This window comes from Balaenoptera ricei, chromosome 14 (assembly GCF_028023285.1).
Source record: "Balaenoptera ricei isolate mBalRic1 chromosome 14, mBalRic1.hap2, whole genome shotgun sequence".
NCBI classification, from domain to species: domain Eukaryota; kingdom Metazoa; phylum Chordata; class Mammalia; order Artiodactyla; family Balaenopteridae; genus Balaenoptera; species Balaenoptera ricei.
Window position 1 is genome coordinate 47400194 of NC_082652.1, and position 22222 is coordinate 47422415.

The 22222-nt window shown below is 40.1% G+C and overlaps 1 protein-coding gene across 2 annotated transcripts in view; it reads right to left on the reverse strand.

Annotated features, from left to right (window-relative positions):
• The window catches only part of B4GALT6 (beta-1,4-galactosyltransferase 6), a 66460-nt gene that overhangs the window by 38464 nt on the left and 5774 nt on the right, over positions 1-22222 (reverse strand). For both annotated transcript variants that reach the window (XM_059894068.1, XM_059894067.1), the window contains exons 2-3: positions 9387-9503; positions 2262-2375 (exon numbers count right to left, since the gene is read on the reverse strand). In XM_059894068.1, the coding sequence (XP_059750051.1) occupies positions 2262-2375; positions 9387-9503 (231 nt within the window). The remainder of the gene's footprint in view (positions 1-2261; positions 2376-9386; positions 9504-22222) is intronic.

Consider the following 22222-nt stretch of genomic DNA (forward strand, 5'->3'; position numbering starts at 1 on the left):
CTATTATGGGACAGCAAGGAGATAACAATATTAGAATCAGCTGAGGATTTTTTTTTTTTTTTAAATACTCAGGCCCTGCATCCAATTAATAAAATCAGAAACTTAGCGGTTGGGTCCAAGAATGATGAAAGCTATGGTGCAGCCAGGATCAATTCTAGATCAGTGGGTCTGTGGCCCAGGGATCACCAACATCGGCATGACCTGGGAACTTATCAGAGATGAAAATTCTCAGACCCCACTCCACATCTACTGACTCTGAAACTCTGAAGGTAGGTCCAGCAATGTGTGCTTTATAAGGCTGTCCAGTGATTCCGATGTACCCTAAAGCGTGAGAACCATGGCCTTAGGTGATAATAAAAGGTGAATCGTACTTTTTATTACAGATATATCTATCAACAACATACTGAAAAAATCCTACAAACATGACAGGCAAAGATGAACTTCCTCAATAAAGAAAAGTTACATAAAGACATAAAAAACACACCTTAGGCACTGAGGACATTAAGACACGTGGATAAATAAGCAATTCAAAATAACGTATATTTGAATTTTAATTACATAAAAATCAAGATACTAACTTATATGTACAAAGTATGCTTAAAATCAGAGGAGGGAGACACAAAAAATAAAAAACTGCAAAATAGGGCTTCCCTGGTGGCGCAGCGGTTGAGAATCTGCCCGCCAATGCAGGGGACACGGGTTCGAGCCCTGGTCTGGGAGGATCACACATGCCGCGGAGCAACTGAGCCCGTGAGCCACAACTACTGAGCCTGCGCGTCTGGAGCCTGTGCTCCGCAACACGAGAGGCCGCGACAGTGAGAGGCCTGTGCACCGCGATGAAGAGTGGCCCCCGCTTGCCACAACTAGAGAAAGCCCTCGCACAGAAACAAAGACCCAACACAGCCATAAATAAATAAATAAATAAATTTAAAAAAAACAAAAAAAACCTGCAAAATAACAGCCGTGTGGCTTCTGAGTGATTATAGAGGTTTTTTTAAACGATAATGTATTATCTTCATAATTTTGAAAAAAATATGTTTAAAATACAGTATCTTGATCCCTTCCTCATATTATACACAAAAATTCAAAACAAAATTGTAAAATTATTGGAAGGAAATAAAAGAGTATTCGTATGGCTTTTGGGTAATAAGGAAAGCTTTCTTAAGACCAAAACAAGCAAAAACCTTAAATAATGTGATTGATACACTTAGAAACATAATTTTAAACGTCTATAAAATAAAAGACTCCATAAACAAAATGAAAAGACTAGCCAATTGCAACACATATTGCAGACAATAGGTCACTGCTGGAATATATATAAAGAACTCCCACTGATCAATACAAAAATCTAATTAACCAGTAAGGAACCGATAAAACGGTAACTGAGTCACAGGAGAGAAAACTCAAAACTACTCACAAACACAGGAAAAGTCATTCAAACCCACCAGTAATGAAGAAAGTAAGTACTGAAACAAGATACTTTTTTTGATTTGTCATAAGAGCAAAAAGTGTTTTATCTATAAGAATAGCAAACTTTTTAAAGTCCATCAATATCAAAGTGGTGCATTCATGCTTTGCCCCTGGGGATATAAACTGGTACCGCTGCTGTGGACTGCAATCACGCCAGCCTACCTAGCAATTCCACTTTTAGGCATGAACCCTCAAGCACACGTGCACAGGGAAATCTGTATGATGTTGTTCCTTACAGCACTGCTTTGTGGTAACCAAAGAGTGGAAACAACCTAAATTTCCATCAGCAGAGAAAAAGGTAAATGAAATGTGGTACATTTATTCAATTATTCAAAGATACACTACAGAACAGTTAAGGGAAATAAACTGATCTCTATGTACCAGCATGGACAGTTCTCAGAAAATAATTAAGAAAGCAAGTTACAGAATGAAATGTAATTTTAAAATCATTTATATAATTTCTTAAAACCTTTGAAACGTTCTAATTTCCTATCTATGTAAAAGATAATGTTAAAATCATTTTAAGGATAATTTTAAGAATACACATCAAACTCACAATAGAGGTGAGGTTACTTCCTGGTAAGGCATAAGCTTTCTCTTTAGCTTTTCAATCCTCCTCCCCCTCCCAAAAAACTGCTTTGCACCCCGCTCAAAAACAAGTCAAATAACATGCTACGTGATATGAATATGAGCACCCCCAATAATGGCCTGAGGGTGATGTGCTCAAACTATGCGATTTTATTTTATTACAATACAAGCAAATAGTTAAGTCAAAAGTAGATGAAACTTACGCATGTAAGGCAGCTTTTCTGGGCAGGGGAGGTATGGCGAATATGTGAAGTTTCCTGGAAGATACGTTGTTGCTTGAACAAGATAATCACTTGAATTATTGCCTTCAGGATAATCTTAGAGAGAGAGAGAAAAGTTACAACCAAAAAATTGCCTTTTGCTTTGCTCCTGGTATGAAATGTGTCACCGTCAGTGCGTAAAGACTACAATCTGCAATCTGCAGCAGTACTTAAAGGCAATTATCTATAAAGAACTAGAGAAAAGCAAAATACAGCTGCCGTGACTACTCTCCCATTCACCCTTCACCGCTGCCAGATGGGACCTCTCAGCATGATTTCCCCAGGGGGAACCTGGGACAAGTTTGGGGAGCGGCAAGGCCTGATCCGTGCGTACACACAGAGCAGGCCCATTTGCGACTGTAAGAGAACAGGTGCTCCCACCCTTCCCCCAGCTGAGCCACTTCGAAAGAGGTAGTGAAAGTACACCAGGGGATCCTCGCCAGTATCAAGCAGCCCAAGGTGTTCTGGACAGCCACAGAGCCACAGCACACTGCTTCCACATCCACAGAGCAGAGGGTGGGAGTAATGTTTTCTCACCACCTCACACTTGAGAAACTGCGATTTACCCACTCAACTGACTTTTGTAATACAGCCCATTTAAAATCCTGAAATTAGTCATTCCCAACCCGTGGGCTGCTGTTTCTGGAGAGCCCTGGAGCTGTTATTACATTAGGTCCATTATCTTTAGAGTCAGCAAATTATGGAACACCGAGGGTACGGTTTAGAGCGCCAAAGTCAAGTGCTGAGTTCAAATCCTGCCCCAACACGCACTAGCTTTGTGGTACAAAGCAAGAGAACAAAGTTTCTCATCTGCGCCTACCTCACGCTGTCGTTTTCAGATTTCAGAAAGAGAAGTGTACAAAGTGCTCAGAACAATCCCTAGCCCATATGCATATTCAGGAACTTCAGCTATGAGTGACTGCTTTAGAAATAAGCCCCTGACTCAACCTGGAACAGTCAGAGCCTTGGGAATTTTAAACTTGGAACCAAGGAGCTCACATTTCAGTCCCTTTCTGGAACAAAGTTCTGAGATGCAAATCTGGGAACCATGACCTGCCAGCTTCCTGCTATGTAAGAGGAAGCTGGTCTGAGAGAATGAGACCAACATGTGGTGAGTAAGAGATGAGAAATGGAAACCGCTGATTAAACTACCGTCTGTCTTCTGGATCACAAACCCTGTACCCACAGGAAATGAAGTTCTAGTAGACACTTTAGGAAAATGTGAAGACTTTCAGTCTTCAGTAATCTGCTCTGATAAGAGAGGTATTCCTATCAGAACTGGCCTGCATGCAAAGTTAGAAAAGGGGAGAACGGGCATATGACTTAAAAGAGAGGCCTGTCAGCCAGAGACCAGCAAGCAAAAGGCTGAAGGTCAAAATCACAGCCTTACTGAACTGTAAGAGCTAAACCCTCTCACCGCAGAATCCTGGAAATCGAATATGAAGCATGTGAGAAGAGTCAAAGAAAACTAAACATCTCCCGTCCATGGCTTGGCCTAACATAAATATTCACTCATCATCAAAATACAATAGATGACAGGAATTCCCTAGCAGTCCAGTGGCTAGGTCTCCGCACTTCCACTGCGAAGGGCCTGGGTTCAGTCCCTGGTCGGGGAACTAAGATCCTGCAAGCCACGTGGTGTGACAAACAAATAAATAAATAATAAAGTAAACTGAAGAAATTCTTTAAAAAAAAAAAAATACAGCAGATGGGGATGCAGCCTGGGAGCCAGGATGGCACTTTGGAGCAAAGAGACAACACCCTACCTTCAGGCCCACCTTCTGGAAGGGGCCTTGCAGAGCGGAACCCCTTATGAATAAGTGGAAACACCTTATGAATTTGGAAAGGCATCAGTAAGGCTTTAAGGTAAGTGTGTTACCAGAAAACCCCAACATGATAAATAGGAACCAATGATGGTACAATGGCTAAGGCCTATTCCACCACCAAGTGAGAACGCCCCAGTAACAGAATCCTCCCCAATGCCTTTCGACAGAGGAGCCCTGCAAAGCCTTTGATAAGGAAAATCCTCTAAGACAAAGGAGGGGGAGGGATTCAGTGGACATTAGCTGTTTTGTATGCCAAGACACACAGGGACGGACTAAGACCACGGAAACCCCTCTAGGAGCCCATACTCTGTATCTCACCCATAGTTATCTGAAAGATTTAAAGATACTAAACATAAAATAAGTGTAAGGAAGTCCAATAAAGTTCTGGTTCTTTTTTCAAAATCCCTTTAAAAATATATATCTAGATATATATCAAATTTCAAGTTATAGTAAAAAAAAAAAAAAAAGTTCTGCTTTTATGGGGATTCCCACTATGTTAGCCAAGCATCTACTCTACACAATGCATTTGCAGGAGCTGAAAATAGAAGATAGATAAGCTTGTCCCTGGGAGTGCACTGCCTTTATGTGTTCCAAAGGCAGTGTGTGTGCTCATTTTCATATAATCCTGAAGAAGATAAACATTAACACTCACGCATTCCTAATTTCTTAATGTCACGTAGTTAAATTTAAATAAGCGTATTTTCTTACTGTACATAATTTATTAATTCTTGTCATTAAAGCTTGGGCCCCTTCTCTTAGCCACACACTACGACTCTATAAATCCACACCTAACTCACAGAGATTTTAAGCTCTCCAGACATCTCTGCAACACAAACTGTTAACAGCAGCTCCCTTTGGGGAGTCTCATGGCAACAGGAGGGCTGGAGGACTGTTTCACTTTTTATTCTCATGCTAAAATGATTGAATTTTTTTTTACAAAAGAACCCATGGATCACTTTCATCAGTTTTCAAAGAACTAATGTTAAAAAAACAAAACAAAACAAAACTTAAAGACATGCAGTATCAGTATATTCATGCCCTTTAAATACAAAGTTTTGGAGCTAAACATGTTATTCCTGGCTACATCATTACAAATGATCATAGGATCTCAACTTATTGCCAGACTAATAAAAACATCTGTATCCCTTGAGTACTGTGTCCCGTGGTAGTTACGTCATCCCAAAGTATTATGTATATAAGGCTATCCACCCCCTTGCCATTAGTCTGTAAACCTCTTTTAATTGAAATCAAATTGCCTTTGATTTCTAGCATCTAATAAAGGACCTACAACATAGTAGAAACTTACTGCAAATAAACACTTCACAACTGATAATATAGCCAACAATGATTTAAACTTTTGGAGACTCTGATGTAATAAACCCACAAAATCATTATTCCTACATAAGTGGTGAGGCCCATGGAGTATAACCCACTGCTTTCAAAATCAGGAGTTTTAAAAGGTGATGCATGACAGATTCACTGAAGGCTGATCCACCACAACTGCTGTAAAATGTAGACATTATTTCATCTAGAGAATGGATGAAAACACAGTGAGACCTGGCCCCTGCCTTCTTCCTTCCAGAGCCACACCAAACGAAAAGGAAACACAGAATGAAAACTGCTGGACAAGTCCCCTCTTCAGCTCTCACTGGACCTTAGGAGAAGAGGACCAAAGGAGACCTCTCCAGGGCTTTGGTTTCCCTGCAAAAGGCGGCTTAAAGCAGGTAATAGAAACTCAATGAGCGTTCCAGTCTATTTACTGCTAGCCTGTCGTGTCAGTCTGGCGATGTCTGACGGCCTCCGACCACGCATCCACCAAATGAGGAAGTGTGCTGGGTTATTTCTAACAAACCTACCAGCTCTAACACTGCGTGACCCTTGTCATCTGTTTTGGTAACTGCTCACTGAATACATTTTGTTTTCTTAATTTGACTGACTCCATGGGCTACAAGGCAAGGCACCATTTGATTATAAAAGAACACGGTTTCTTTACAAAAATTTTACATACATCTCTTTACACTTGGTGCTTCAGAACGTTCAGGCACAGGGTTAAAAACTCCTTTTGGGAATCAAATGTACTTAGAAATATCACAATTTGCCACTAAGTGTTAAATATTATGTTTTTGCAAACTATTTTCATTGGCATGTAACACTGTATTAGTTTAAGGTGTACAACATAATGATTTGATACATGTATATATTGTGAAATGATTACCACAAGGCTAATTAACATCCATCACTTCACATGGTTAGTTTTTTTTCTTGTGATGAGAATTTTTAAGATCTAATCTAAGTGATAGTTTTCTTTTTTTTTTTGGCCGTGCCAAGTGGCATCTGGGATCCTAGTTCCCCGACAAGGGATCGAACTCACGCCCCCTGCACTGGAAGTACAGAGTCTCAACCACTGGACTGCCAGGGAAGTCCAAGTGATAAATTTTAAATGAGTCAATACATGTTCATCAACTCTCCCCTGGAGCTCAATTAGCTCTTTGTAAACCTTAGTGTCCATTATCTCCTTTTTGGCAGATTTCATCTGTACAAGTCTGTGCAGAAATAAATCACTGCATTATAAGTAGCTATTTACATTTCCATCTCTCTCAGAAACCTAGAGATCTCCATGTAAAGGGAGGATTTTTTTTTTCTTTTGGTAGGAATCCTTTATTTTTGAATAGTACTATTTGCCTTCTACAATGAATGCTAAATGCCAGATCTTCATTTTATTCTAATAATTCTAGGAAACAGGGTAGATGAAAAAGCGGGTCATAAAGAGCTTGCTGAATCTTTTAAATATACAATAGCTAGCTGGTGTAAGAACAAGTACTAGACCCAGAGTCTTCTGACCCCTAAACCAGAGATCATCAGAAGTCTGAAAGACAAGCTCTAGTCCTGGCTGACTAGTTCCTAGCTGTGCAGCCGTGGGTCAATCACTTCGTCTGGGCCCTCAGTTTTCCCAGCTGTATAATAACGGGGTTGAAGTAGGTGATCTCTAATGGTCCTTCTAGTTCTAAAGTTCCAAGATTATTTTCCCTAAAAAAAGGTAATGTGACAACGTGGAAGAAAGACTATGCTGTTTAAAGGCACAGTTTCAGGAGGATGTTTTTCTTCATCTTGTATCTCTAATATCTAGCTAAGTATACCTACACTAACTACTCAAGATAAATGAACACGGCAGAACCTCACAGTTGCCTATTCAAACTCCATTTTCCCTCTCTTCCTCGGTAACAGAACCACAATTTCATTCAGGGCAGCAGGGAGCCCAGCTCAAAGACTATCATTCCCAGGTGCCCTTACAACTAAGTTCTGGCTAATGAGACGTAAGTGGAACTACTACGTGGGACTTCCGGGAAGGGTCCTTACAAAGGGGGCACTCTTATTTCTTCTTCTTCCCTCCCTTCCATCGCTCCTTCTAATGACCCAAGGGCAAACATAGAGACTGGAGACCCACAGCTATCTTAGCCTGTGAAGCTACATGACAGAGCAGAAGTGGGAAAGCATGTGAAGACTTTCTCCACAACAGAAACAGTCCTCCATCCAGACTTCTTTTGTACAAGAAGCCTCATGGGTTTAAACCACTGCAGGCAGGTTTCTCTTACAACCAAACCTAATTCCTAACTGATACAATAACCGACGGTCTCCTGAGAAGAGTTGCACCATCAGTAAAGGAACCATGTGAAAAACTTCCAAAGGTTCATAAAAAGCAAACTTTCATCAAAGGATGCACTGGTTGTTCGATCTTCACTGAAACTATGACTTGGTGAGGGGAAGAGAGGATTTCCTTTTTTTCAGCTGTGGGATGCTGCAGTGGGGTTGAGGGCAGGGCTGTCTTGCCCAAGTAACCAGTTCTCCTAATCAAAAACGCAACATTCACACATATAACTTATTCATACTCCAGGAAAAGAACCTGATTAGGCACAGATTTTATTAGCACTCACTTATACAAATACAGTAACTTAAAGATGCTTAATACTTCAGCTGAATGAACTTTTAATGAATACCTTCACATCAACTTATTCAACCAGGACAAGTCCTAGCAAAGCTTTTAAAATGTTTAAACTTCTCCCAAAATTGACCTACTGTTCAGAAGACCAATTAATGCAGAAGACCAGTTCATGAGACTTTTACCGTACTATTAAAATATCAGCTCAGATGAGACAGTCTTTCTAAAGGAAATTTCTTTAAAGTTAAAAGGAAGAAGAAAATTAAGAGTGTTTGATTGGCGGCATCATAACACAAATTAGGCAAATGCCTAGGACAGATTTTGCAGAAGCATGTGTGACATTAGATTAAGAATCAATATGTCACAGTCTTGAATTTTTAGAAGGGTCTAAAAGTATTACCCATCTTAACACCCATTTTAAGAAAATATACCTATGGTTGGGAGATAGGGACTTCCTATTAGGGTGTGGGGATATGTATGTGTGATTTACAGTGGCACAGTGAAGGAAGAACTGTTGACATAAGTCTTTCATTTTAACTGTTTAAAATGAGAATACAGTGGATGCAACAACTGATAATCAGCCACTGAACCCTTTAAAATAACACCCAATTCTACTTCAGGAAGACAATGTGGAAAACACTGCCAGAGAGGAGCACTAAGCCTCCTCCCACAGAAGTTGAATCTATTTACATCATTAAATCATTAGTTTGGCCTATTACATAGGTTTTAACCTCATGTGATTCTGATGGGGATTCTTCTTCCAGATTATATTTTAAAAAGACAAGAGCAGCTATTGATTTCCAATTTTATATGATTTCTCACCATTAGCCCCTAAAAAGGCCATACAATTATTAAGACTCTTCTATAACTAAAAACAAGTATTTTCTAGACATAGCTGGAAAACCATCTTAGGAATTAGAATGGGCATAAAGAAGATGGCAGTATGGCTAAGATGAATAAATTACTCTCTTTGCGGTTAATTTCTTTTCAACACAGTAGGGAAATTGCAAAAGTACAAGCTGTGTTTCATATTTTGTTTAAGTTATGTTTGCAAGAATTAACTTAAGTATCTTTATACAAAACCCTCATCACCTTGGTGATCATACCTTTATATATCCTAGAATACATGACAGTCCCAACTCAAGCAGTGAAAGACCCTCCCAGTGCACTTAGTAGGAGACCTTCATCTTTAACAGGAAGTTACTTGGAGGCAGAACCAGAGCTGAAGAGATTTGGTTTACTGATTTATGACTCTAAGGGTTAAGAAGTGGAAGCAAAGCAAAATTAAAAAGGACGCAGTCTTACCTGTACCATTGAGTGTAGTGTTTTTATTTGTGTACAGCCTGATCATATGTCCTATTGTTTTTACATTCTCTCTCAACATTATTCCTCGAGCTTGTACCATAAAGAGATATGTGTTGGCTATAAAAGAAAAAAAAAAGAGAGAATGTCATGACTCAATAAGCTTTTTTAAAATTTTTTAAAATAATATTCAGAATTGAGGAACTGCCCAATAGACCCAAACTGACTCAATTAGTACGTCCAAAGGGAAAACAGAAATATAAAATGACTATTTCCCATTATCAAAAACTTACAAAAACAAACTCTTTTAAAAACACAATAAAATGAAAAAATTATAGTAACATCCATCCATCAAACAGAATGAGACTAAATGAACAAACTGAAATATCCTAATTCCTTTATCCATAAATGATTTTCTACTATAAAATATACTTAGAAATTTCGAAGAGGCATTTTTTTTATAAGTATTCAACCACATACTCCTAAAATTCACTTTCTCTAATTCTATATTAATTCCCTCAAACCAAAGACTCCACAAAGGTGAGGATTCCTTCTTGAATCATAAATATATCATAAATCACCATATCTAGGATGGGTATGGATCTTGCAAATTCTCAAGGCGTTGGTGGGGCATAGTGTAAAATGATCTAGAATCAATATCACTTTTGGTAATTTCTCTTAAATACCTGAACTTTTACACTCCCTTTCAATCACAAATCTACCTACCAGGACTGTAAAAGCAGATAAAATCAAAATCAATGCGGCATTTTCAAGCTGTTAATTTAATTCTCCAGAGTAAGTGCTTCAAAAATAATTTCTAATCTCCTCCTTTGGGAGAAACTGGTAATTTGACAAAGATTACAAAAATCCCTGACTTTTGAGATGGCAAGCCTCCTCAGGCACAGAAGTCAAGTCAAAAGACCTTTTCTTTTTTGGTCCTGATTCTGCTACCATGGGCAGCTCACTGGATCTCAGTTTCCTCACCTAAAACTGGCAGTACTGCACTAGGTTTCTCTAAAGGCCCTTCTACTCTAACTTCTCCAAGCATGAAGCTAAAAATCATAAACTCCATTCAGACAAGAGGAGGAAGCTCATTTTCATAGCAAAACCAAGAAACTGCAAGGCTCAGTTAATGGCTCTTTCAATTTTAAGATAAGCTTGTCTCCCAACACAGTAATGACACTCTCGAAAAATGACTGCCGAATGAAAAAATCAAAAATGCCGACTCATTTTCTGGGCGCAGTTCTGCTTCTTCGACATGGTACAGAGAGATGAGCAAAACGTTTGCTACCTCCTTTCCCATTTTTTTGAAATTTGAACTTGCTCTAAGTACAAATGAACAGAAAATAGATAACGAGAGCAGAGAAGCAGAGTGAATTAACACTCTCTCACCTTTAAGCCATAAAACAGAGAGAAACAGAAATCCAGGTTTCACATAAGCTTTACCTCAATCATATTTAGGAGACTGTCCACATCCTCTCTAGAAAGCAGTCCTATAATTAGATTTAACTCGTTTAGGCTTGAATTTATTATACCAGGGTTACAAGCCCCACAAGTTTTTATTACATTTTTGCTTTCTAATGGACTTTAAAAGACAAACAAGACAAGTGAAGAATGAAAACAAAGAGAACAGCCAACCAAAAATGTGGGAAAATGTTCAAGAAAAGCCAAAGTAACATTAGCAACTCTACCTAAACCAAGATCTCAAGTTCAAGTGAAATGATGCAGGGGAAAAAAAATGAAGTAGATTATGAATGCCAACTGATTTACAATCTCTCGGATCATTTAATCCTAAAGTTATACAGGAAATCTGTTATCAGTGGTGTAAATATCCTAAACATTTGTTATGCACCAAACTGAAAAAAAAAAAAAAAAAAAGACCTGTCATGGAGAAGCAGGACTGAGCCAAGGGTTATTAAGCCAAGACCAGTACTGATTCCCAGACTTGGAAGAAACAGTACTGGCCTAAGCAAGGATATACTAGGTGAGAACACATGTGCCTCACTGTCTGTCCTGGAAACAGAACTTTTAAAAACTATATAGCTTTTACTTTTAATTAACACATCTACTCTTATAAAGAAAATGGTTTGAATCTTGAAACCAAGTCAAATTTAAGAAACAAGGAAAATATCCAGTATAGAAAAGGATAATCAAAGTCAAATTTTCCTAAAAACTTTCAAAATATCAGGTAACAAAACTGTTAAGAAAATGTATTACTGATGGCACCTGTGACAAAGGTGAATCATTTACCAAAAGACTGCATTTACTATTCATTAGATGGATGGAGAAAAAATAAAGGAAAGTGAGACACCAAGCTCTCCAAATGGAAATCTATTAGTTTATTTTAAATCATTCACAGCTAATTGAGTTACATTCCTTAGGTTAATAGTCCTCACGGGTTTAGTCCCTAAAGATCAAAACCCATTAAGGAATGAAGCTGTGTTTAAACAGAGGCATTGTTAACAGGAGGAAGGCCATGTGTCAGTGTTTCAAGGCACAAGAAACCAGCACTGAATGGTCCAGACTGTCTGATTACCAAACATCATAAAAGTACAGTAACCCACAGTCAAATAACTATACTTGCCTGCTAATTATCATGACTATAAAATATAATATCTTATTGGCAAGCCAGGAAATCCTTGTCTAAAATTTCTATTCCAACTTACAAGAGACTACATTTCAGAAAACAAATATGGAAATCTTTCCCATCCTTGCCCTTTGGTCTCAAGACAACTCAGAAACACACTAAAAACTACCACTGGTTAATTAAAAATGATGCCATGTTCTCTAATTTAGTTCATTTGCTATTTGCCTCTGCATTGTGAGACATAAATTTAACTTCTTTACCTAGTCTGTTTTCCACGGGGGAAAAGCTACAACTTAAGGAAAAAAAACTTCAAAAATCAACAGTTTACAACAGCTTCCAGGTATCCTACCCTGGGTTTGTGAGGAAAGATTTATGAACGTGCCTCATTCTCAACTTAATAAAACTAAGGAGTACATTTGCCATAAAGCTGTGTCTCTCTACCTCTTTCCACACGCAGCTTCGCTCATTGAAAGCACGCTATGTATTCAAGCCAAGGAGACGGTGCAGTCTGCAGTGATCTGGAAAGGCTTCCTGAGTACTGAAGGACTCAAATACAACTTCCCTCTGATCCCGACATCCATGCTTCTAATCGCCACAATCTCCAGGTCCTTTAACAAAAGGAAGTCAACTACAGAGCTGATTGTGAGGGAGACTGTGTTGGTTAGTCATTCTCACACGCAGCTATAAACGCGGCGCTGGAGCTAAGAAAGACAAGGTACAAATACAACTTGGGGAGACACTCACACAAAAGTAAAAGTAGGAACCATGGTGGTGAATTACCACAGGAAAAGTTATCTAGAAAGGAGATAAGAAGGTGAAGCTCAGACCACAAATAGGAGACACAAAGATAAAAGACCCCCGAGATGAATTAATCTGAGCTTGAACATGGTGAAGAAGTCACTGGACAAAAGAAAAGGGAACGGTCAACCATGTCAAATGTCACCACAGAGGCTAACAAGAAAGACTAAAACACAATAGCTTAAAAAATAAAAAAAACTAATACCTAGTGCATACTCTACTGGGCATCCTTAGAAGTTCTCTACATAAACTAATCTATTCAACCCTTACAAGCAACCCTATAAGGTAGGTACTAATATTCCCATCTTACAGATAAGGAAATTGAAGCATGGAGTTAAGGGACTTGCTCAAGGTCACACAGTTATTGGCAAGTAGTGGAGCTAGAATTCACCCCCTGCAGTCAGCTCCAGCAACCCAGCTCTTTACCGCCATCCCAGTTAGCCTTTAAAAATGCTATTAGATCATGGTCAACCTTCAAGAGAGCAGTTTCACCCAAATAATGGAAACAAAAGGAAACTAGTAAGGAGTTGAGTGGATAAAGTGGAAGCAGTCCAGTTTTAGAACAGGTAAGTGAGAGCAAGGTCAAGGGAAGTTTTCTTGTAACAGGAGGGACCTCAGCATGACTGTGGCCTGAGTGGAAGGAGGAAAGATGAAATTTAAAGCGAAGGCACTGAGAGAAGGTGGAGGAAGGAGGGAGAAGAACATTTCCATCGATGGGACAGTATAAGCAGAGGCTCTGAGGTGCACAGCTGCAAAGGATATACAGGGATAAGCGATCCAACTTGAACAGTGTTGGCAGCAATGGAAAATAAGTTGTAAAGGTCCAAATGGACAAATGGGGTGAAAAAACAGAAAGGAGATGAGGGGACTAGAGCTCATTGTGAAGATGAGAAGTAACATTAATGAAGGTGAGAAAGTGCCAGATGTGGAAGGTTAGAAAGACTGGGGTCGGGAGAGAGAGCACAGCACAGACATGAGGACACCCAGGCATGGCCAAGCAAGGAAAGATGAAAGACGAGGAGCAGACTTCCTGATGGTCACCACAGGACGTCAGTGGCGGCAAAGTGGAGCAGGAGCGCTCTGAATTGAGCATAACTGCTGAAAGCATGCCGGGGGACAGAATGTTGGAGAGCATAGATTTCTAAAGGGAAGGGAAATGAATTAACATTGACTGAGTAACTACATTCCTCAGGCACTGAGCTAAATGCCATATATACATATACTTAAACACACACATAATTACATTTAATTCTTATGTAGCAGGTTGAATGGAGGCCCCCAAAAGATGCGTGCACATCCTAATTCCCAGAACCTGTCAATGTTATCTTATTTGGAAAAGGAGTCTTTGCAGAGGTAATTAAGTTAAGGATCTCGAGATGAGGAGATCACCCTGGATTATCTGGGTTGGCCCTAAATCCAACGGCAAGTGCACATACAAGAGAAAGGCAGAGGGAGATTTTTACACACACACACACACACACACACACACACACACACGAGAAAGCAATGTGAGGATGGAGGCAGAGATTGGAGTGATCTGGCCACCAGCCTAGGAAGCCAAGGAATGCCAACAGACACCCAAAGCTGGAGACAAGGAAGGATTCTCCCCTAGAGCCTCCAGAGGGCGCACAGCCCTGCCAACTCCTTGATTTCAAATTTCCGGCCAACTGAACTGTGAGGTGATAAATTTCTGCTTTAAGCCACTCAGAGTGTGGTAATGTGTACGGCAGCCCTAGGAAACGAATACACCACCCCAGGATACAGGTACAACTTTCCCCATTACGAGATCAGAAAACAAACTCAGAAGTTACACAGCTGGAATTTTTAAAAATCAAGATTCAAGCACTGGTCTGAATGAATCTGAGGGGCAGCTATTTGGAAGAAGCAATGGCTCAAAGTCCTAGAGGAGAGAGAGGGGCTAAGAAAAAGAAAAATCTTCAATGTAAAAAGTTATGAGGGAAGTGACAATAGGAGGGATAAACAGATTTCAACTAACGCGAGGAGGAAGTCAGAGGGGTACTTCAAAGTCACAGGAGAGAAAACAGTTTCCCATATAATCTACAGAACATGTAAGGAAATAAACAATATGGAAAAAGGCAAAACACTGCATATAGACATCCCTTGACAGTAACCACAGATACCTGAATCAGGTATTCTCTGAATTTCTAAGAACTAACAATAATCTATTTCACATGCTTGTGTTTTTCTTTCCACATCTAGCCCCTTGTGCAACAAGTTTCCAGACATTACTCATGCAAGTTTGTAAAAGCTAAATATATTATCTCTAATAATAATGCTGTAAACCCCCGGATGAGGCCACACGACATGTGAAATATAGTTCACACTTTGCCTAGGACCAAAGTATTGCTTGAGTTAAAAACAAAAAAAACAGACTTCTAGGCTGTGCCAGGCTGTAAAACAAATGACTCCCTTTATGTCAAAGCACTATTTAAACAGAGTATCTTACCATGGTGATAATAATTCAAAGTCAGGTATGGGCTCAAGAAAATCTGCAGAGCAAATAATTACTAGCCTATAATATCCTCCTCCCTATCTTTCCAGTAAGTCACAGGCTGACTAATAAATAGAATGAAAGAATTCTGTGGTCAGAATCCACTTTATCAAGCAATAATGAATACAATGATCACATACAGTACAGATCTATTTCAGATCTTAGCCAACAGCTCAAGCTTTGCTGATGTAGACACCAAAAATTAACAAAAAATTCTTTCCAACAGGTACTTTTACCACTTCCACTCTGCAGTTCAACAGTTTTAAGTTCCTTGAGGGTATTACTTGTGTTTGAATACTGATCAAAGTTAAATATTTTTGAATAAAATTTGACTTTTCCAACAGTCTTATTAAAGACGTTCAGGGTAGAGATGTGTTTATTCAATAAATATTTGTTGAATAACTAACAACTGCCAAGCAGTACCAGAAACTAAGAAGCCATGAGGGTTCCTCTGTAAAAACCAAAATCCTGAAAAAGAATAAACTGCCTAAAACATCGGAATTACAACAACCAAATCATCAGTTCAGCCTAGTTTAAACACAGCTGAAAAGTCAAAAACTAGACTCTGAACACATGATCTAACACACGATAGCTCTCAGCACCGTCATTTGTTAATTCACTGTTATTCACTTAAACACAGAGCCTCTTTAAAGCGTGACAGGAGCCTGAAGAGTTGAGCTATAAACCACATTAGAGAAAAGTAGAATCAGGAGGAAATGAGGGAATCAGGGAAGGAAAAATGCAGACAATTACATTTTTAATCTAATCAGTAAGGAAACTTACCTAATGAAATTACAGACTAAAAGATGAAACCATAAATAAACACATCCTGGAAACATTATAAATCTGCTGAAAATGAATGATTTCAGAATACATTTAAAGTGAATGCGAAATGAACCTCTACCCACTTAAGAATGCTATCTTGAGAAAAAATAAAAGGGAGACCTATTTGAACTATGTTTTACAACCATCCCCAATTTCCCTGTGTTTTCACAATTAAAATACCTTTCATAATTTCAATTTACTTAATCATGAAAGTAAGTATAACAGGCAGGAGAAAGGGGACACAGCATGGGAAATGAATTTCAAAGATTTCCAAAGCTAGAGCATATGTTCAAATCAAAAAACAAGGCATCTTCTCATTCTCTACCATTGGTCTCTTTCTAAAGATTTATTTTTATTTATTTATTTTATTTTATTTTTTGGCTGCGCCGGGTCTTAGCTGCAGCACGCAGGATCTTTTAGTCACTGCATGCAGACTTCTTAGTTGTGGCATTCAGGATCTAGCTCCCCGACCAGGGATCGAACCCAGGCCCCCTGCGTTGGGAGTGCAGAGTCTTACCCACTGGACTGCCAGGGAAGTCCCTACCATTGGTCTCTTGATTCAAATGAAAATGAAGTCCAAGTTCTCTTCCTCCAAGTCAAACTGGAAATTGCACTATTATTAGAAGTCATAATATCTAAGCCGTTAACTTAATTACCAAGAAGGCAACATATATAACATGATTTCAGTAAAGAATTATTAACACTAGCAAGCTCCAAATATTTAAAAATAAAGAGATAATATTTCAATTAAGATATCATGGTATAGTAACAAACCTCACAGAGCTGCTTAGCTATGAAAATATTATAAAGACTTTTATAAGTCTTTTGTTTTGAAATTACTTCCATTGGCTAACATGTAAGGCCACGTGCTTTAATAATTTTTACTGCCCTTGTTAAGTGAATTACAGTGTATCTTTCTAATAATTAAAAATACTAAATAACAAATTTAGGATCAACCTATAACTCAATCACATAGTCAGTGCAGACTCATAAAGAAACACATGATCCTGGTTGTCTTAAACAACCTGTCTGTCCATTCTGCCCATTTCCATTCTGGAGGAAAAAAATTCTTCCCCGCGATAGCCATTTCTGTCTCCAGTAAAACATGATGCTATAAACAAATTAATCTATTTTTTAACAGGTAAGATTAGTTCTATGAAAGATCAAATGATATGAGATAACCGGTCTAAAAAGTAAAACTATTTAGCACTAAATTATTTCCCAACCATTTGGGGTGTTTGTCAGAAATAAGTTCCCAGGGGCTTCCCTGGTGGCACAGTGTTTAAGAATCCACCTGCCAATGCAGGGGACACGGGTTCGAGCCCTGGTCCAGGAAGATCCCACATGCCGCAGAGCAACTAAGTCGGTGCACCACAACTACTGAGCCTGTGCTCTAGAGCCTGTGAGCCACAACTACTGACCCCACGTGCCACAACTACTGAAGCCCATGCGCCTAGAACCCATGCTCCACAACAAGAGAAGCCACTGCAACGAGAAGCCCGTGCACCGCAAGGAAGAGTAGCGCCCGTTCACTGCAACTAGAGAAAGCCCGCGTGCAGCAATGAAGACCCAATGCAGCCAAAAACAAAATAAATAAGATAAATAAATTTAAAAAGAAAAGAAAGAAAAGAAATAAGTTCCCAGGGTCCAGAACTACCTGAAGTATTAATTAAAAATCAACCAGGATCACAATCAGAATCTCTGGTGATAAGACCTGGGTTGCCTTAGGTAAGGCTTAAGCACCTTCATGTTTGAAAATTGAAAAACCATTCTCTAAACATCATTAACATTTGTTAACAAGCAAAAAAGTAGAAGCTTCCTTTCATAATTAGTTTAACTTATACCAAATACATCCTCTTTTATATAGCTTTCTAATTTATGAACAATTCATTCAGACAACAAAGAATCTATGTTTCTCATCCCTAACGAACATACAACACAAAGACCTCGTAGAGCCAAAGACTTTTACTAACTCGAGAAAGTTAATCATGAAAACAAATAATTACAAATTTGAGATTTAAAATCACTAAGTTATGTTTTCCTAAACGTTTTGCTGTGCCACATAGCCAAAAATAAAACTGACAAACATCCTTTAAGCTATCTTTCCTATTTTAACTGAGGAGGGTTTTTGCTGTAGTTTAAACTGAACTCTGTCAAGTTCTGCTATGACGGAAAACAAGTATGCCCATGAAACAGAACAAATTAACTCGGCCCAGTATAGGATATACATGCTAGAGAGAAATAAAATTGGGGTGCTACCTGAAACTCTCCAGTGGGCCCAAGACATGAGTAAAAATACCTAGTAATAACTAGAGTAAACAATTTTCCATGGCATTGTAGGTATCCTCAGAAAACCTTTTAACCTTCAATGGACCCAATCTTCAACTCGAATCACAATATTACTCATATATTATTCTCTTTGTTATTATCCTGACAAAAGGCAGAAGTGGAAAGAAAAGACTTTATAAATATTCAATCACTGGAGCCTCTGGGAATCAAAAAAAGAAAAAGAAAGAGATTCAGACGGAAAAGGAGAAAAAAAGAGAAGACAATGGGGAAAGAGCTGGGGGCAGGCTGCTCTGATTAAACTGGTAAAAAAAAAAAAGTGCAGTCCAAGCAGTGGCGACAAGAGCCAGCATGGTCTAAGGCGGCCAGGAAAATGGACCGGAAGGAGAAAACTGTAAACACACAAAGCCGGAGGGGCTCTCCATTCGCCAGAACTCCCAAATAGGACCTAGGAAATCCAAGTTCTAGAAAAATCTCTCCACAACGCACCTCCTTCTCACCACCTCCACATTTTCACTCAGGTTAAGACAAACATGAGGGGCAGGCTTGAAAGGGAAAAGGAGTCACAAAGGCAGGTGGGTAGAAGTGGGAACAGCGAGAGGGCTGCAGAGATGAACACAGCACCGAGAAAACAAGTGCAAGGGGCTGTGAGAAGCCTGTCCAGTCCCCCAAGCAAAGCACCTTCTCCAGCCTTAACAAGTGGTCATCTACTCTCGGCTGGAGAACAGGTAATGAAAGGAACGCTTATCAGGCCGTTTATTACGTTGTTTACAGCTCAGTTAGAATGGTCTGGTTTGGCTTCTTTACAAAGAGCGGAAAACCTGCCCCGTAATTACGCTCACTGCTCTCACACTATCCAGAAGAGTTTCCTCTCTTCTCTATGGGGTATTCCTTAAAGCTGAAGAAGACAGAGGTCATATGTCCCCCAAATCTTCAATGTTCCAGGGCAACTCAGGCACAGAAATCCCAAGGGGCACAGTTCAGCTTTTCCAAAAATCATCCACTTCAGTTCTTCTAACAACAATGCGTGAGACTCTGGGCAAGTGGTGACCTTTAGGAGCCTTTCCTTCTCTTTCTTTACAACAAGGCCTTTCTCCTAGCATGGGGCAGGGGGTGTGGAGCTCCAAGAGCAGACCTCTGGGATCTTGCTCCTGGGGCTCCTCTGCACACAGCTCTGGCTCCAGAGCCAAGGCCTCTGTGTCCAAAGTTCCCATGGCCCGGGGCCCTCAGACAGAGGGTCTCCGTTGGGGAGAGGCTTAGCCACAGCTGCAACCACCAGAGCCTAACGCCATGTGCACAAGCGTATGTGTCCCGAGAAGCTTCACAGTACATCCTGTGATAAACAGGCTGGTCACAAGATGGGTAAGGAAATTACTCACCCTCTATACATGTAACACTGCCCCGAGAGGAAAATGCATTCTGTTCCCAACCAAATTCCAAATAGTATTTAAAACCCAGACAAACCTAGATTAGGCATTTCTCTTTTTAAGGTATCCACAGACACGGCTATTTTTACCCTTAATAAACATTAAAAAGCAGTAATGATAAACAATGCTGCAGAATAAATGCGTCACTACCTCATTCTGCCACGTTGTTTAACAGACGTCAAATTTACTTATAAAATAGTAACATGGAGAATGGTATTTAGCATTGTCAGATTTCAATGAATCAATATCCCCTTCAAAAATACCTAATTTCCCACAAGGTCATAGGATTTAGATTCACTCATGCTGAAACAATATAGCTAAGTTAACATATACGCTTAAGAATGGCAACCAGAGAATAAAATAATAAAAATAAAAGAATGGCAACCTGACGGCAGTAAGCAGTCTCTGAGAAGTCTCCCCTGCCCCTTGAGTGTGCACTGGACCTAGAGACTCTTTTCTGACAAAGAAAATATGGCGAAAGCGATGGGGTTGGGAGCTGCCCAATGGAGAGGCGCCAGGGCAAGGAACTGAGTGAGGCCTCCAGCCAATAACCTGCGAAGAACCAAAGTCCTCAGTCCAACAACCCTCAGGGAACAGAATCCTGCCCAGATGCATGTGGGTGAACTTGGAAGCGGATCCTCCCCCAGTGGAGCCTCCAACCACAGCCCTGACCTGCACTCTGTAGCCGAGTAAGAGACCTTGAACCAGAGGCATCCAGCCAAACCGTGTCCAGATTCCTGGCCACAGAAACTATGTGATAATACATGTTTGTTGGTTTAAGCCCCTAAGTTTGGAAGTAATTTGTTACAAAGTAATAGATAACTAATACACTGACCGATCCTGGCATTTTCTCCACTCTTCCTCATCCCCTGCCAGCCCCTCCACATTCTTCAAGGGGTCTAACATCCAACACTAGAATGGTACTGATGAGTGGGCAGGGAAGAGAACGAACTGGAGCTGCCATACCAAGAGAAGTGATTTAATCGGAAACAGTCACTCAACAACTCTTCACTAAGCCTCTAGTATGCGCCAAGGTAGAAACCAAATCTCTTAACCTAGTCTAGGAAACAGTTTACACTAACATTTGTTCACGTAAAACAGAGCCGCTCACTCTAAGAGCTCAGTCACCCACCTTATTAGATATGCATGTCCTCAACCTCCCTCTCCACATGCATCTAATTTTTGCTATCATGAACGTCTTTATCTCCTCTCCCATCTCCAAAATTAATCTACCCATACACTTGATCCCACTCCCTCTACCTGGTCTCCCTGATTCCAGAATTGCTGACTTTAATCCATCCACACCAGTACAGCCTAAGTACTTCTAAAATGCAAACCGGATCATGTCACTCTCCTACTTAAAATTTAAGCTCAGTGGTCTGACATTGTCCGCAGGCTGAAGTCCAAGTTCTCATACCCAGCTTACAAGGTTCTCTATGACCGGACCTGTATTTCTCTCTCTGGCTTCGGCCCACACTCCTCTCTAATTTCTATGCTTTAGCCCCCTACCCTTTTTCTTTTTTGTTAAACTTTCCATTTCTCTCTCATCTCTTAGCCTTCAAATATCCCATTCCTACCTGAAGTACTTTTCCCCAGACCCACCCTTTAATCACCTAACTTAAGCTTCTGGCCTCAGCTTAACCTCCCTCTTCTCCCTGACGCCTAGTCTAGTGCCCCCATCCACTCATCCAGTGCCCCCATCCACCCATCTGGTGCCCCATAGCAAACTGCACTCCACACTATTTTCCAGAATAGTTGCTCTGCAACTATGCGAATTTCCCACCGGCTATGAGCTCTACGAGGGCAGGGACCATGCGGCTCCTGCTCAGTGCAGAACCACAGACAGACAAACATGTATGAATAAGTAAATGAATTAAGTCTTCCTAGATCATACGTTGTCATTTGTTCCCTTCCTCAAATCTTCAAACCGTGCCCTCACTCCCTAAGCATCCACATAAGCTCAGGTCTTCCCATCTTATAAGGCTCCTTCGATCCACTTTCATCTGACCTCTGATTAACAATCCAACCCAAGGCAGTCCAATCCAAGGCTGGGCAATCTGGCTGGTGCCCTATGACACCACAGAAACAGCTCTTGTAGTGGCTGTCACAGAGCTCCTACTTACCAAATCCATGATTCTCCTTCCAGACTTTACCCCACTGAACTATATATCCCACGGCAATGCTTGTTTTGCTGATCATCAGTTTTATTTATTTACTTATTTTTGCGAAGGTCTCTCTTCACTTTCATGATCTCTCTCTCTCCCTTCATTTTCCTATTCCTATTTCTCCACTTGCCCTAGGCTGATGGATTTCATCTGTGGCTACCTTGTCTTCAGCCTCCACCAGCTCTCCTTGGGTAGCCGTCTAAACTTTCCACAGTGTCAATCACACTGCTTCCCATTTA